The sequence below is a fragment of the Physcomitrium patens genome, chromosome 7 (assembly GCF_059467195.1).
Source record: "Physcomitrium patens ecotype Gransden chromosome 7, ASM5946719v1, whole genome shotgun sequence".
Classification (NCBI taxonomy): Eukaryota; Viridiplantae; Streptophyta; class Bryopsida; order Funariales; family Funariaceae; genus Physcomitrium; species Physcomitrium patens.
The window spans coordinates 4222750-4239196 of NC_143416.1; the positions used below are offsets into that span (position 1 = coordinate 4222750).

The window sequence follows — 16447 nt, forward strand, 5'->3', positions numbered from 1 at the left end:
CATTCATACCTATTTCCACTAATGCAATATTTTCATTTGACCACTAACATGCGTTTGCAAAGTCAACGGGACTTTCAACGATTTTTGTTAGATATTGGTGAGGGCAAAACCGGTCCAAAGGTAGATTTACCGCTAGGATTAGTTGCTCCTGGAAATTCTTTAGATGGTCTCATTGATGCTATTTTTGATGATCCGGTTGATTTTTCTGAGCGCGTCATTTTGGCTGTCCGGAATGATGATGCCCAAGAAATCAACCGAAAAATCACCGATCGTATACCTGGTGATGTGCATCAATGTTTTAGTGCTGATTTTGTTCACGAGAATGATGAACATGCCCATCATTACCCAGTAGAGTTTTTGAATTCTTTACAATTGAGCGGTTTGCCTCCTCACCAATTAAGTCTTAAATGTGGCCAATATTTGATGTTGCTAAGGAACTTGAATCCGGCAAAAGGTTTGTGCAATGGTAGTCATTTGCATCTTTTGCAAGTGTCTTCTAGTGTGTTGTTATATGAAATTGTAGAAGGACGCTATCATAGCCAAGAGGTATTGATTCCTAAAATCACACATCATTGCAACGATAGCCGCTTGCCATTCACACTTTGCCGGAGACAATTTCCTGTCACTGGTGTTTTTGCCATGACAATCAACAAATCGCAGGGCCAATCATATGATCGAGTTGGCATTTATCTTCGCAATGAAGTATTTAGCCATGGTCAATTATATGTGGCATTGTCTCGTAGTAGACATCCTGCAAACATTAAGGTTGCCAATGACAACAATGAAGCCGTGGGAACGGTTAAAAACATTGTTTATCATGAGGTTTTTACATGACATTGTCATATAAATTCCTATAAATATTTACACCTGAATCAGGTGGATGGAAAAGTTAAGAGTTTGTTTCAAACTCTGTATGTTTAGGGTTCATGCACGCTTTGGCGACGTCCCCTTCCATCCAATTGCATTCTTTTGGTGTTCAATTATGTTTTCTAAATTGAGACAACTTACCATTCAATTGAAGAAGGTTACATCTTGAATTTCACTATTCAATGAATGGATATTTTTCAATGCATGCATCTTTAGATGCATTTTATTTCTAAAATTTATTACTCTATTCTATTATATTACATTCTTAAAATTCATGCTTAGGTCATGAAGACATATTTATATATGTAGATTGTTGTTACCTTCCTTTTAAACTATTTTGTAATATAAGAACTACATTAAAATAGTTGGACTAATGCATTGCAAAGCAAGCGCCAACCGCTAGTTTGTTAATAAAGATGCAAGAATAAACTTTTAAATTATTAAATGATAGAGTAATAATCTTAAGAAATTTTAATGGTTATATGCTTTTTTATATAGAAATAGAAGAAAATTTAAGTTTTTCTCATGGCTTTTTAAGCATAAAAACATTACTTTTATTATTTAAAATTAAAATCTTACTAATAATTGAATTTAACATCACATTTTATTCTAATTTAATAATAAAAAACCATAATTTAAAAATCACATTAAAATATGACATAAATTTAAAGTAGTAATATATAAAATAAGAATTAGATATTAAACTTTTAAAATAAAAATAAAAAACGTGGATCTCACAATGGCCCTAATAATGTTAATCAATAATGCTATAGATTGCATTTTTTACAGTGACATTATAATAAAGGCAAAATGATAAATCAAAGTCTTTATTTCTTGTCTCCTATACAATAATTATATATTAAGGTTATTATAACTTTTAATATTCTATATCCATTTATAATAATTTAAAATTTTAAAATTTGTTCATTAAATTTTACAATTGTTGACATTTGTATCTTATTAACTTCTATCCAATACCAATTTATCTTGTCTTCAACCAAATTATTCTTAATATCTATTTTTTTTTAAATATATTTTTAGAAATTTTTAGAAAATATTTATTTATCAAACTAAAAAAATTTATTTGCAAGTTGCATATTAAAAAATATCTTGTTTTCTTGCTAATACTTGGTTTGTACTTCAAAAAGATTAGATTAAAAATTTTCTATTATGATTTATAAGCATTGTGCATATGCTTCTTTATCTATGTAAGAAACAAAAATATTAAAATGATACAAAGTTTAGAAACTTTTTATACTTAGATGTATTATTTTTGGAAGAAAAATACAATTAAAAAATATATTTTTTATGATTGTATAATATTTGTATTTCTTAAAAGATTACAAAGAATCTCATTAGAGTTACAAGAATGTTGAACCATAGATTTATTTTAAATCTGTTCTTTTTGAAAATCTTTAATTTTAAGAACATCACTTCTAAATAAAAATGATGAAGTTCAATAAAATGTAATTTATTTTAAAATTATTTAAGTTACTAAAAATTGATATAAAGTTTTATATGAAAATATAATTAAGTGACTTTTAATTGATATTTATGTTTTTTAAAAGTAGTTTTGATCTTACTTGTAGATATTGAAATTTTAGAAAGAAATAATAAAAATCTATTTTTTTTCTAAATTATGAAAATTAGAGTTGATTATGTGTGCATGTAACAAGAGGCATAACAATTAACAAATATATTAATATTTTTGCATTATGGATCTTTTGATGAAAAAAAATTGTATATGTGTATAAAAACGCTTAGTATTGAATCTTAGTAGAAATCAAGATATTTACTCAAAAATATTGCAAAGCATTTGGCTATGTTACATGCAATTTTTTTGTAATACACGATGATAATTTAACAATTTTTTTCTAATGCGTAATAGATTCGAAATACATACATATTTAAATAAAATTTGGTAAAAAAAAATGTAATATATACATATGTACATGCATTTTCAAGGCAGGATGCTAGTACTTAGAACGGGCCATTTTTTGAATTGTTCCGCGACTTTCAGCTGGCAAGATTTGCAATTCCTCTCAACAGCTGGAAATGAAGAAGCTTTGCAAAAACAAAAAAAGTAAACCCAGTAGCAAAACTGTGATTTTTAATTTTTTTTTTTTTTTTAAAGTGCAAATTCTCCGCAGTGGTGTGTTTTGTTCCCCTTCTTCCCCCTTCCCGAGGACAGCAGCCATGCTCCTTAAGAGAATTCAAAAGAACAGGAGGAGGAGGAAGAAGAAGTTGGGCAGCCATGGCCGCGCTGCAGGTTTAAGAAGCCATGGCGTGGGCCCATCTTTACTTATCCTTCGCTGCCCTTCTGACCCATTTGTCTTTACCACCATCACCTCACAGATTTTTGTTTTTGCTGTTCCGTTTTCAGGAATCTGTTCTTGCTCACTGTTGGGTTCCCTCACAATCCTTTGCATTGATGCTTGTTTGTGAGTCGACGTGCACCTCAAACCTTGCTGGGTTGGCTTCGACACCCATTTGTCAGCTCTGAAGATGGCGCAATTTACGATGCAGATGCGGGCGGTGACGAATCTGGAAAGTTGTGGTCAAGCAGTGGCAGCGAGCAGGGAGAATGGTTTTGGAAAGGTGGGGATTGCGGCTGCTGCTTCGAGGTTGGCTAGTGGGTCGCAAGGATGGCGGCCGGCTGCCGTGACGCACCTGCGAGTGGCCGCTGCTCGGCATGTGACGTTTCAAAGGCAGTGCGATTTACTGTTAGGTATAGAGCCCTGGATGATTGTTTTATTCACTTAGATTGCTGAGCAGGAGAGGTTTTGTGGTCGGGTATGGATTGGAAGACCCTGTCTTTTGTATATGCTTATTGTAGCTAAGTGGGTTGAATTTTGTACTGGTAATGTGTCCACGCAATGTCTCGCGCGCCTTGGTGGTTGATATAATGGTGATATGTAATTGTGTTTTGGACTAGCATTTGGATGGTTAGGTTACATGCAAATTACATTATCTAACATGTGAATTGGAAACCCTCATCATCTGCACGGATTAGGTCATGTCTATAACGCCACTATCCATTGGGTCCAAGCCTTCCTGACTGGAGTGTCTGAATGTATGTTATCTTGAGTTGGTATTTTTCTAGGGTAACAAGTGAGCTTGTTGAGCTGCAGTGAAAAGTGCTACGAAAACGACGTGCATGCACAAGCTTTGATGTTTTTTTTTCTTGTTCCTTTTAATATCACATAGAGACGCGATCTAAATCGAGCATCCGCATCGTACCGTCTCTGACTAAGTATTGTAAAGATTGAGGTCCAACGTAGGTCTTGCAGGGCGTCCCTTAATTTCTATTTTTCTCACCATGCCCGGTCATACATTAGTGTGAACATGTTTTAGTGTAGGTAAGTGTTAGGACCTTAGATTCCTGCCCTAGTGCTGAATGTCTTGATGGATATGGGTTATGCGGTATCTTTCAGTTCTTACAAGATTGTTTTTTGTGTGGCAGTGAGGGCTTCGGAAGAACCAAATGGTGAGGGAGCGGGTGATGACATGAGCGGATACGGTTTGGGTGGCAAGGGCTCCTTCTTCGGATTCGGACGCTTTCAAGAGCTTCAAGTGGGTCGTCTAGCTATGGTCGGCTTTGCGGTAATCTCGCTATCCTTCTCCTAATCTGTTAGTATCCTTCCTGTGTGTCAAAGTCTAGGGATGCGAATATTCGTTTCTGCGTTGAACATAATTTACATATTATACGTCTCACGTTCCAATTAGGTGTTCATCTTGTTACGGAATACCATGAAATATTTCTTCTCGTCCCATGTGTGATGCACCATTGACAACGTTAATGGTTGAATCCGAAATGGGATACTTTATTGTCACAGTTTGGAATGGGACATGTGTCTACATTGTCTGACGAGGTGGCAGTGTAGTTGCCCTTGCTGAAAGGATATTTTCCAAACACTGTATGATGTAGAAGACGACTATTTGCTAGTTTGCTACAGAGCTATACGGCATTACGCACTTGCGGGAGGGTTCCACTGCTTCTAACCTTTGGCAGAAGATGTGTTGTGCCAAGATGTATTGTCTTCAGGTCTAACCATAGAAGTGATCACATTTCCAGCTTCTCTCTCTCTCTCGCTCGCTCGCTCGCTCGCTCGCTCTCCCTCACACATACACACACAAAAACACACACAACCAGGTCTAGTCAGATATTGATGTGAAATAATCTGCTGCGACAGGCTGCTGTTATCATGGAGGTTATTACTGGTAAGGGTGTTCTTGGACAACTAGGAATCAACCCCCTGGCTGTGAAGGGACCTTTCCTTGCAGGTTTTTTGTTCCTCCTCATCGGCGGACTTCTAGGTGGTTACGTTGTCATCAACAACCCCCCTGACACCAGTAAAGCCCCTCCCAACGACGGTGATGGGCTGCCTCGAAATCCTCTGAAGACCTATGATCCTCAGAACATTGATCCCCTAACAACCTTCACGCGAGGTGGAGTAGTGGACCGACCCAGTGGACAGGTATGACACTTCCAATGGTAGTTATGATTCTACTATATTTGTGCAGTAAATTATCATTTGTTATCCATGTGAACGATATGTAATGATTTGATTGTTTTTAGTGCAGAAGGGAAAAGAGCCATATGTGTCTGACTTGGACCTTCCTCCCCCTAAGAAGTAGACAACACTAACTAGCCGAAAACCCCAGAGCTCGAATCTTGAGGTTGCACATGTAACATAATATTGTCAGGGTGATATGCGTGTCAAGGAGAGCGGCCAACTGTCAGAGACCTGCAAGCATGTTGTTTCAAGTAGGACGTGTTACCCGAGTTGTTAAGTATACCATGCAACCTGTGCTGTAGGCGTGGTACCACAATAATCTATTTCAGCCTGACACTGTGACTTTCTCTGTAGTTCAAATGACGAGCTAAAATCTAGTATGTATGCGTCCGGCAAGAGAAGATACTACTTTTGCTTTGTAATTAGGTCGATCAGAATTTTTATGTTAGGTTTCACGTCTACGGGAGCAAGATTATTGTGTTATGTACACAAAATCGCTGGCCTTTCAGAAATTTAGCATGCATCGGCTGCAAAGTCTGCAGCGTTGTTCAGTGCTTGTAACTGTCCTCAACATGTATCATTTTTAAAAAAATAAAATAAGAAATAGTTACAACTAAAGTAGCTCTTTATCTCGTGGATGTGGTAGTATTACCGTTGATCATGAAATTACGTTGTACTTCATGCAGCCCATTTCGATCGAGATCTTTTGGAAGCAGGATTGACTATTCATGTGAACTATGAAACAAGTTTCCTGACTGAATTGTTTTTAGGGTGGAGGATGCAGATTTAATCGTAGAATATGTAAGTAAAGTTAAGATACTTGAAATGTGTGCAATGTACCCGATCATCCCTATCTATAACCAAAGTACCACGGGTGAAAGCAATCAAATCTTAATGCTGCATCATAATTTTTAAGCTTTTATAGTTGAAGTTGAAATTCTATGCTGAATTTTTGGTATTCCTAGCAACCTATGTTACAAAAATCTGTCACTAGTATTTTATTATTTGACACATGCCGAGTCACTCAGCAGATTGCATTAATGTTGGTAATGTAAGATGCATGCTGCCATGGTCTTGCATCTAATTTCCTAGGAATCTTACACTAGTTTGGATGATTTTGAATCGCAAACATAATCACTAAATGCATGTATACAACTTGGAGATCCATTCCATAACTTTTAAATCACTACATATCTTACTTTTTTGTTGAAAGTGTACTTTAATAGTGAAAAAAATTATAGATAAAAATGGTTTTTTTAATTTTGAAAAAATACTTAATTTCATTTTAAAATGAGAGCCTTCAAAAATATATATATATATATATATATATATACAGACATCTATTTACATAGACAAAACACAAAGGCTCTAGCTACAAGCACATCCCAAGTTCCTACACTCACACCTCCAATTGCTATATTCACATCCAAGAAAAATAGATGCTTCTAATTAGTTGGTTAGTCTTGTGTGGAGCTTGCCACCTACGACAACTATGGGAAGCTCAAGCAAACAACCTCAAAGTCCTTTTTGAGAACCCTAGATCCAATTGTGTGTATTTGTCTTTGCATCTTTCTCAATTCTTTTCTAACTCAACTCTCTTTTGTGCTCTCTCTCTCTCTCATAATGAGTTTTCTCTCACCAAAAATAAATAAAAATAAAAATGTACTATTTACAAGAAGAGCTGCTCAAAAACATCCAAACTTATTTATTTATACAAGTAGTTATTGCCCCTCTCTCGACTCAAAAACCAACTAATCAAAGGTCTCCATTTTTTTAGGTGTGTGTATAGCAATTTGGGGTGGTGTAGCAACTTGAGGTGTGCTTATAGCTCGAGCCCATGCAAATATTAACATGTATGTTAAGGACTCTTTTATAATATTTATTAAAATATTATTTGTAGTGCCAATACTTTTTGAAATCTGTTTCAAACATTTTTTTTATTTTTTTATAAATATTAATAGTAATTACACCAGTAAAAAAAATATACAGAATCCACCTGTTCTCTCAAATCTTAGGATTATTGAATTATGTGACTCAAAGAAATGTTTGTTGTCTATTCTTGTTTAATCAGTCATACCAATAACATCAACTTACTTCTCAATATGTTTTTTGAGAAACTGATATTTTGGCTGAATTCAATGAAGTAAATTACTCTGAAAAATGAACAAGTTTTTCTTTATAAAAAACTATTGTTTCTATTGCATTTTTATCTTTGTATTATTTTTGGCATCATAGGTATTTTTCTGGCACAGAATCATTTTTTCAACCATATTCGTAAACATCACCAACGTCAAAATGTTTTAAATTTGAAACATTATAAATATAAACTTAGATAATAAGAGCAACAATTATTGAAAAGAGCAACAAATAAAAAAAATAAAAACAACAAAACAAAACAAAACACAGACACACATATACACATGCATACACATATACATACACACACTCGCTTTCCTCAACTTAAATAAACTAAAAGTATATTACTGGATTATTTTATAATAATAAAATAATAATAATGATAATTAATGATTTTAAAATGCTCCAAAAATTCTTTAGCAAAGTCACATTCAAAAGCACAGCAGCATCTGTTGCAAAATGGAGTGTTGTCAAAACACAATAGCACACAAGATCTCAAGCTTACGTGTGGTTATAATTGCTATGTTCAATTTATATCCTTTTAAAGTTAACTTCTAATATTCATAGTTTTACTTTTCCAATTTTAGAGGAATTATTTATCAACTTAAACTTTAAAATTAGTGAACATGTACATACAGTGTATACAATGATTCAATTAGCAATCACAACATCAATATGTTCCATTTACTAGAAAAGATTTAATATGGGAACCTTAATACTATTCACTTATACATATATCTGTGATATGATTCAGTTCTATACCTTCTTTTTGTTTATATATTTATTAATATGTACACATATAAACTTGACATGAAGATCACACATACAAACAACCATCAATCTAATAATCACAATACTTTTAAAACTAGTCAAATTTTTAATCATAAAATTTGTTGAAAACAATATTAACAGTGTATTATTGTTTCTTTTATTTTCAGCCAATTTGTACATGCACACATAATATAGACATTCTATTTCTTTCTTCTTTAAGATTGCACGATGTTTGCAAGAAGTATGATCTAACAATATATATATATATATATATATATACTCATGATAATTTGGTTTAGCTTGACAGGCTGTGGTGGACCCTGTTGGAGGAAGACTCCGATTATAATCCATAAAAGATCTTAAAATGAATTAAGAAACCTTGGATTAGAAATAATAAATCATGTATAAGAAAAGAGGCTATTGTATGAGGTGGAATTATACCATGCCACCCAAGATAAGTCTATTCAGTTGTGTGTAGAATTTCTACCCAGCCTCTAAAATATTTTATGGCCCTGATTTAATAACAAATGCGTGCATCCTTTTTATATTCTAAAACACAGCAGAACAAAATATAGCCATTGAAATGTATTCTAAAGTAATAAGAACTGAGGATAAATAAAACTTCCAATAGTCACAAAAGGAAGTCAGTGTATATGTGTGTATACATTTTTATATATATATGCAAAGGCCATATAGTACCATAGTCACATTTTGGCATTACTTGAACAATAGAAGTGGGTATAATATGACCAAGATATACAAACATGTACCCAAGTGGCAGAGAGACAAATACCCCAGGAGCTAGTGTGGACACCCTTCAAAATCAACATTCAAGCTTTCTGAAAAAGTAGAAAATTCCAAAAGGACATCCCAACCAACAAACAAACAAATATGGAGGAGGAAAGGAAAGATGCAACGAGAAAAATATGTGTATAAATAGAGAGAGAGAGAGAGAGAGATGAAAAGGAAGGAAATCCAAAGAAGATTGTTATGATGGAAATGGTAGAAAAAGGAACCCCAACCCCGACACGACCAGTCGTTCATCGTTACAATGATTGACTACATTAAATAGGGCTAAATAAAAATAATAACAAAAAAGGAAAATGTAACTATATAATACTAATACTAATAATAGTAATAAAAGAGGAAAAAGAGCCAAGAAGCTCCCCCTGCTCTGACCCGTTCAGCCAACCCGTCTTTTATGCGAGAAAGAATTATTCATCCCTATTTAACTATCATATTCATTCATCCTATTATTAATTTTCTCTCTTCCTCTTTTTCTATCCTCTTTTGTATGTATATCCTTCTGAGAGATTCTGTTGGGTTGAATAGTTCTCCCTGATGCCGTTGCACAGGAAGGGGTAAGAGAATGTTTTTGGGGGGTTTTTTTTGCTTTTGGTTTTTTGTTTTTTTGTTTTCCCATGGCGCCCAAATATCCCCTTTCCTGTCCCAAGCCAAACCCACCAGAGGAATACTTTCCTGCTCCTATATGTGTGATTTATCTGTCTCTATATGTGTCTATATATATATATATATATATATAGAAATCATTGGAGCAAAGAGAACATAAAAGCCGAGCAAAGCCAGCCAAGCATCCACACCCATCCGCCTCTCCCTCCCAATAATATCCTGACCCCTGGAATCGATTAAAGCTTGGGTGGCAGTAGTGCCATGGGACTCATCTCTCTTTTTCTCTGTAAGTTATTTCTGTTTGTGTGTGTGTGTGTGTCTGAGTTTATCTGTGTAGCTTTGGAGCAGAAAAAGAGGAAGATGGAAGATTTGCATTCCCTGCTGCCACCTCTCTGTAGTATCCTGCATGGGATCCTGCCTCAGAAAAATCAAATCCCAGTAGAACAAACTCATATAAATTTATCAATAAATCAGTCGTGGAAAAAAGATAAGGTCAGCATGAGAGAGACTGGGACTCAGATGTGGTTCCTTGGAGTGGGGCAATGTAGTAATGTGAGTGATCACACCATCGTAGCAACACATTTTTCTCTCCTTCATGCCTTTCCTTTACGATTATTTGTTTTTGTTTTGTGATATATGTTTTTCCCGTTCTCCATTGAAGTTTTTTGGTTGTAACGAGAGTTAAGGCCATATCACTGCGATAGAAAAAACAAAACAACACAAAACAAAACAGTGGCAAAGTTCCTCCTATAGCTGCCTCTTTCATTTCTTCTTCTTCTCTCTCTTGCATGTGTGGGGGTAAAAATTCCACGAGAAGGTACCGCAGGGACTGTGAAACTAAATACTACTCACATTTACTATAGAAATAGTTGAATAATTGAAAATACTAAAAATTTAAAAACTAAAAATGAAAGTATTCGACTGCGTACGAGGAGGGCAAAATGGCGCAGCAGAGAGGAACGGGTGCTCACACCCACCCGCTCCGACCCAAATCGAGAGGGGGCCGTAGGACCTGACCCGGCCCGGGGGCCACCCGTCCCAGACAGTTCCAACCCGCGCTCATCAATCCAATCATAGGCGGTGTCAGAAAAGCGGGAGACAAGATGAAGCCAGTCGGGCGGGGGTCATGATGAGCCCAGGTTCGCCATCATGAGGCCGGAGGCCGGGACTGCCCCGCCCCTACCCCAAGAGCGTGTCAGGGCCATGATTTGAATGGAGGACAGTCTGCGTGGCGGGTATGGCACCCAATCCCCGTCCCCCACCCGCGTGGCCTTGTCCCCCGGTCACCGACAGCGCGAGGCGGTCAAGGCCTGCCGTGGCCATCACCCTCATCATGATTGCAGTGACGGCGTTCTGTCAGGCCTGGTCGGCCATGATGACTGACGATGGATCAAGTGGTGGTGGTAGTATTGGTGAGTGGTTAGTGAGTATTAGCAGATTAGTAGTGAGTAGTAAGTAGTAGGGCTCTCTCTCCCTTCCCTCTGTGCCCTCACTTCCGTCCCCTATGTTGTCAAATGATTAAAGTATCCTGTCCCACATGATCAAAGCTCCCTCTTTATAAAGATTCTGTGCCTCTCCCCCCCCTCTATCATCAATGCCTGTGGAGGAGCTTACCCTCGTTAACCCCTCTTTATTAATTCACCCCCGTACTCTGGTAAATCCGTCACACAGATCGTGAGAATCTTCTCTCTTTTAGTTACTGCAACACCGTCTTGGAAAGGGGGGAAAACAGAGGGAAATGTGTAAAGAAATGACGTGGGGGGGGGGGAGAAAGAGAGGGGGCTATAGTAACCAGGAGTGGGGTGGAGTAGGGGACCATCCAATGATTGATCCTATTCTCTCACTCACGCCCCAGATCCATTCACAGCCTTCCACTCATCAGGTGTGGGGGCTTTTGCTTTAAAGTGAAGTCGGATAATTGGCTTTCGGCCCCTTTGAGAGACAGATTTTCCCCTTCTTCCCCTGTAGCCATAACTGCTGTGACCTGCAATGTGCAGGACTTGGGTGGAGTTTGAAAAGTTTGTGAGCTGAACTGGATCGTGAAGCATCTCTCTGTCTCTGATATTATTATCATGTCGAGATTCATCTATTCGCGGTTATGTTAGTGAAGCTCAGAAACCTGATCAGACTGTGGCTGATGAGTCTCCATTTTGTTTGGTGGACATGAGAGATGGGAAGATGTATAAACCCACTTTTCAATGGCTGTAGCTTTTATTTGTAAGTATTAGTAATGCATTTTATTTATTTATTTATTTATTTTTCCCTGGTCAATGATTCAACAGACAGAGCCTCCAAAGCCAATCCAATGATGTAACTGAGCCTTGAAGTGTATAGAAACACTATTAACCTGCAAAAAGGACACTCTCGCACACTCTCACCCACTTGAGAGCATGTGTCTGCAGATGAAGGTGTACAAGATGAATTGATTCCTTTGCTCTCATTTCTTTTTGTTTATCTTATTTCTATCTCCCTTCCTTTGCTGCTGCTGCTTCTTCTTCTTCCTCTTCTTATTGTTTAACATGATGAATCGGAATAGATAATTTTATTAATAAAGCTCAAATGTTCACAAATGAAAAGAGTTTAGTGGTTTGAAGTGCATGCCACACAAACCCAACAACAAATTTAAAACACAGTACAGTGTGAGAACAAAAATTGGTACCAACACTCATCAGTGGTGGAACGTACACAACATTTGATAGTTTTTCAGCAATCTGAATGATTTCATGGTCAATATAGAATGAAGTTGTCCTAATTTTGTACAACAGCACTGATGAGAGCTTGAATGAATTTTACAAGGACCACATTGATTTCCCAATAACAACAACAATAATTTGACCCTTGAAAACCCTAAAGAAGTCAAGATCAAGTTTTTTTGCATAATTAGTGAGAAAATTCCTAGCTGTAAATCACTACAGCATTTTCTAAACACTTTGTTAAGTTAAGAACATGTCAACACTGGGTTCATTACTAAATGGACACAACCCCCCAACGATCTCCATCTTCCCCTCTATCAACCCATTGACACAAACTACATCTAATACTCACTCCATCCATGTGTGAATCCAGTTTCTGGTGGTGGCACCTTCTTTTTCTTCTGCTTCTTCTTCTTGGAAAAAAGATCACATTCAAATCATCCAGAGAGAAAGAAGTAAGATAAAAGATGGGATTCTTTCTCATTTTACACCTATGTGAAGTGATGGAAACTGTGGCAGAAAAGAGTCCGGAGATGCTTCTTTGTCTGTCTCTCTCTCTCTGTATATATATATATATATATATATACATATTGCTCTCTCCATTTTTTAATTCCACAAAGAATAGCATGAATTCATGGTGGTGGAAAATAGGAATCCAAACCAATGCCCAAGGCAACCATGGTGGGGACCCCACAATGATGAGAGCACACATCACTTATTGAAGGGGGGCTTTATGTTGAGCAAAGGAAGTAAAAAAAGAAGAGATGAAGAAGGAGGGGAAGGAAATGAAAATTGCTGAGAAGTATTTGTCTTCTTCCATTGTCAAATGCATACAATACAGATGGCCTCATGCACAATTCCAGCATCTGGTTTGAAAACTTGGCAGCAGCCTTTTTTGTGTTGCCTTCATGGGGAGACATCATTTGATTTGGTGTCCTACCTGGCCAATCCCCCCTTTCTCTCCTTTTCTTATTATCCCCTACTTTGCTGCCAAATTTCTCTGGCTTAACATTGAACATGTATTTCACATTGGAAACATGACCATAAAATAAAACTACAAACAAAAAACACAGGATTCCTCTTCCTTACCATTCCCCTGCTCTGCTGAAAAGGGATATAATTATCCAGTCCTGAATCCAGAATCAAGCTTCCCACAGCACACACATTTGTGTTTGTTTGATTGTGGGCAAATATACATATATATATATATATATATATATATTTATATACCAGTGTACGTATATATCCATCCTCTTCATGCCCTTGAAGAGGCACATCATGGAGCCAATAGGGAGGGTGGAATGATACATATATGCAAAAGTGATGTGAGGAGGTTTGGGTCCAGCTGGAGGGACAGGGAGCAACCCTATTTTATATCCTTAAAGAATTATGGGGAGAGAGAAGGAGAAAGGGCACTGACTACTAACAAAGGATGCCCCCCCATTATCCCCCTGTGGTGATGGCTTGGCCCTTTTGGAGAGGTCTAAAGTTAGGGTTTGGAGTGTTGTGGGTGCTGGGAATCAAGCCAGGCATTCTGTTTCCCATCCTTCTTCTGCTTGTTACTCCACTGCCTGGGCCCCAGGGCCATTGCTTGCTTGCTAATGGGGCATCTTCTCCCACTACTCTCATTCTTCCTCCCAATTTGTTGGGCTGAGGTTGGATGAGTTCTGAGTTTCTGATGCAGGTGGTTGGACCCCACATTGCCCACTCTGCATGTGCCCATGCTCTCATATACATTGAAATGTTCAGTTGACATCATCACCCTCTTTAGCACACACTCTGCCATCCAATTAACTTGTGGAGATTCACAAGCATGGCACTGCTCTCACACAATCTCACCCATATGGGCTTTTTCCTTTGTTTCAATGTAAAGAACATAAACCCATGTGGTTTGAAAGTTACACTGTGATTCATGTTACAGAACAAAAACATAATTGGATGTTGAATTTCAGTTCATGAATAGTTTGCAAATGGATGTGTGTCATGGAACAAGGGAATTTAAGAAAATCAAAAGGTAAGAAAAAAAAAAACAAATATTTCTGAGCTGAAAAGTTCCAAGCATGAAAGATTCTCAAAAGCGTCCTTTATGTTGAAACAAGTTTTCTAATTTTTTTAGAAGATGAATATACACTGAGTAAGAAACCCACAATAAACCTTGATACTTTTGTGTAATTATGCAGTTCCATACAAAATAAACTAATCAGACTCACCAATGAAGACAACTCTCTCTCATACACAGTACTTTTTTTATTAAATAAATAAATAAATAAATAAATAAATAAATAACAAAAATCACACTCCTTTATCACCAGTAATCTGAAACACACACATGCATCAACAGGTTGACATAATGATTTAATCCCCCCCCCTTTTATTCTTTTATTTTTTTATTTTTTTTCTCTCTCTCTCTCTCTCTCTCTCTCGAAGACTTTCATTTCTAGACTTGGTCCAAGAAGTGAACTCAAGTGAAAAGTCAAAAAGGATGGATTCAGTGGGCAACACTTCAAACACTAAGAAGAAACACAGCAAAACAAGCACTTGATGGATAGTGATACCACGACAAAACAATCTCCTCATCAACAAACTAATTTAAGTATCTTGTATGTGAAACAGAATTGGCACAGGATATGAGCAGAAACTCATATCCTCCACGATGTAAACTTGTTTCGATTATTTTTACTGTTTCGATTATATCCTCCACGATGTAAAATTGTAAATTTCCTTCGATTATTTCTATTTTCGCCGAGCGACATCTACAATGCATCCAATCAACACACGAGCATACATGATTTCGTGACCAAAGGCTCCAACAATTTTGTCGCTTTAAGAGCCCCGCCAGCGAGTCATGGGCACAACGTAAGGAGCGAGCAGACTGATTGACATAACAAGCGAATTTTGCAGGAGCATGCAGGGCAAGCAACGGCAGCAACACAACCAAGAGGGTGCGGAGGAGAAGTTCCGTATTATCAACGTTTAGAAGTCTAGCCACTCTCATCTATTCCGAGACCCATTTGGGGAGGGCCAAAAATAACCCTGCGCTCATGATGCCACCACTCATTAGCTGTGGAACAAACAACGGCCTACCACTACTACTACGACGACGATAAGGAGGACTAAATCGGACGTAGGAAAATAACGCTAGAAGAAAACAAAATCAGCAAGCAAATAAAGGAGGAAGGAAGAGAGAGAGTAGAGAAGAGAGAGAGATGGCGATGCTAAAAATGTCTGAATGGGGCAAAGACAGAGGGTGCTACAGATGATGGCCAAATAGACCAGGGGAGACAAATTTGGCGGGGCGGAGCGCTTGGGTCGGGGGAGGCCGAAAAGCCAAAAGTGAGGAGGAGGACCAGAAGGGGGCAGGGGACACTCCTACACCAGGGGAGGAGGCAAACCAACCAACCGTCCAACAGTTGGCTGTACCAAAGATCCGGCATAGTGTTGGAAGGAAGGCAGGCACAGGCAGGAGGGAAGGAGAAAGATGAGATCAATTCTGAGTTGTCTCAAGACGGAAGAAAAAGACAAGGGAAGGGAAGGAAAAGAAGGAGTAAAGAAGGAAGGAAGCAAGAAAGAAAAACAGAAAAGGGAATTGGGGTTCCAGACACGACCAGATTGGCTCATCTAAGGCCCGCCGATGTCGCGGGTCGGATGGGCCCGGCCGACCGGGCCCGTGATCGTCAGGCTGGACGACGCCTATACCTTCCCACTGCAGGCCCCCGCAGCTCTCTTCCATTCCAGTGTCGCAAGTCATCCGTCTATTGTTGTGGGATTGAATGTCGCGCATACTTCTGGTACAGAATTAGGTCCTTGGTTGTGAGTGATACGCTGTGAGCGGGTTGCCTGTGGGGTGGAAAGTCCGGACGGGTTTTTTTTCTCAGAGTGGACAGTGAGTGTAGAAGGCTAAAACTGTGGAGGTTGGCGTGAGGGGAAGCTTTGGTTACACCATGGAGGAGATTATGCTGTGAAGCGGAGATTGGTGTTGTAGGAGGGGAAAACTGGAGCGGCTGGGGGGCGGGGGGAGGGTGGGAGTGTAGCGTGGCGTTGGGGTAGGAGAAG

General features: G+C 38.0%; 1 protein-coding gene across 1 annotated transcript; it reads left to right on the top strand.

Annotated features, from left to right (window-relative positions):
* The first annotated feature begins 3239 nt into the window (after nucleotides 1–3239).
* LOC112284214 (uncharacterized) lies at nucleotides 3240–6002 on the top strand. The gene is made up of 4 exons (XM_024523815.3): nucleotides 3240–3595; nucleotides 4331–4470; nucleotides 5061–5345; nucleotides 5452–6002. The coding sequence occupies exons 1-4, from the start codon at nucleotides 3373–3375 to the stop codon at nucleotides 5503–5505; spliced, it is 702 nt and encodes a 233-aa protein (XP_024379583.1). The 5' UTR covers nucleotides 3240–3372; the 3' UTR covers nucleotides 5506–6002.
* The last annotated feature ends 10445 nt before the right edge of the window (nucleotides 6003–16447 follow it).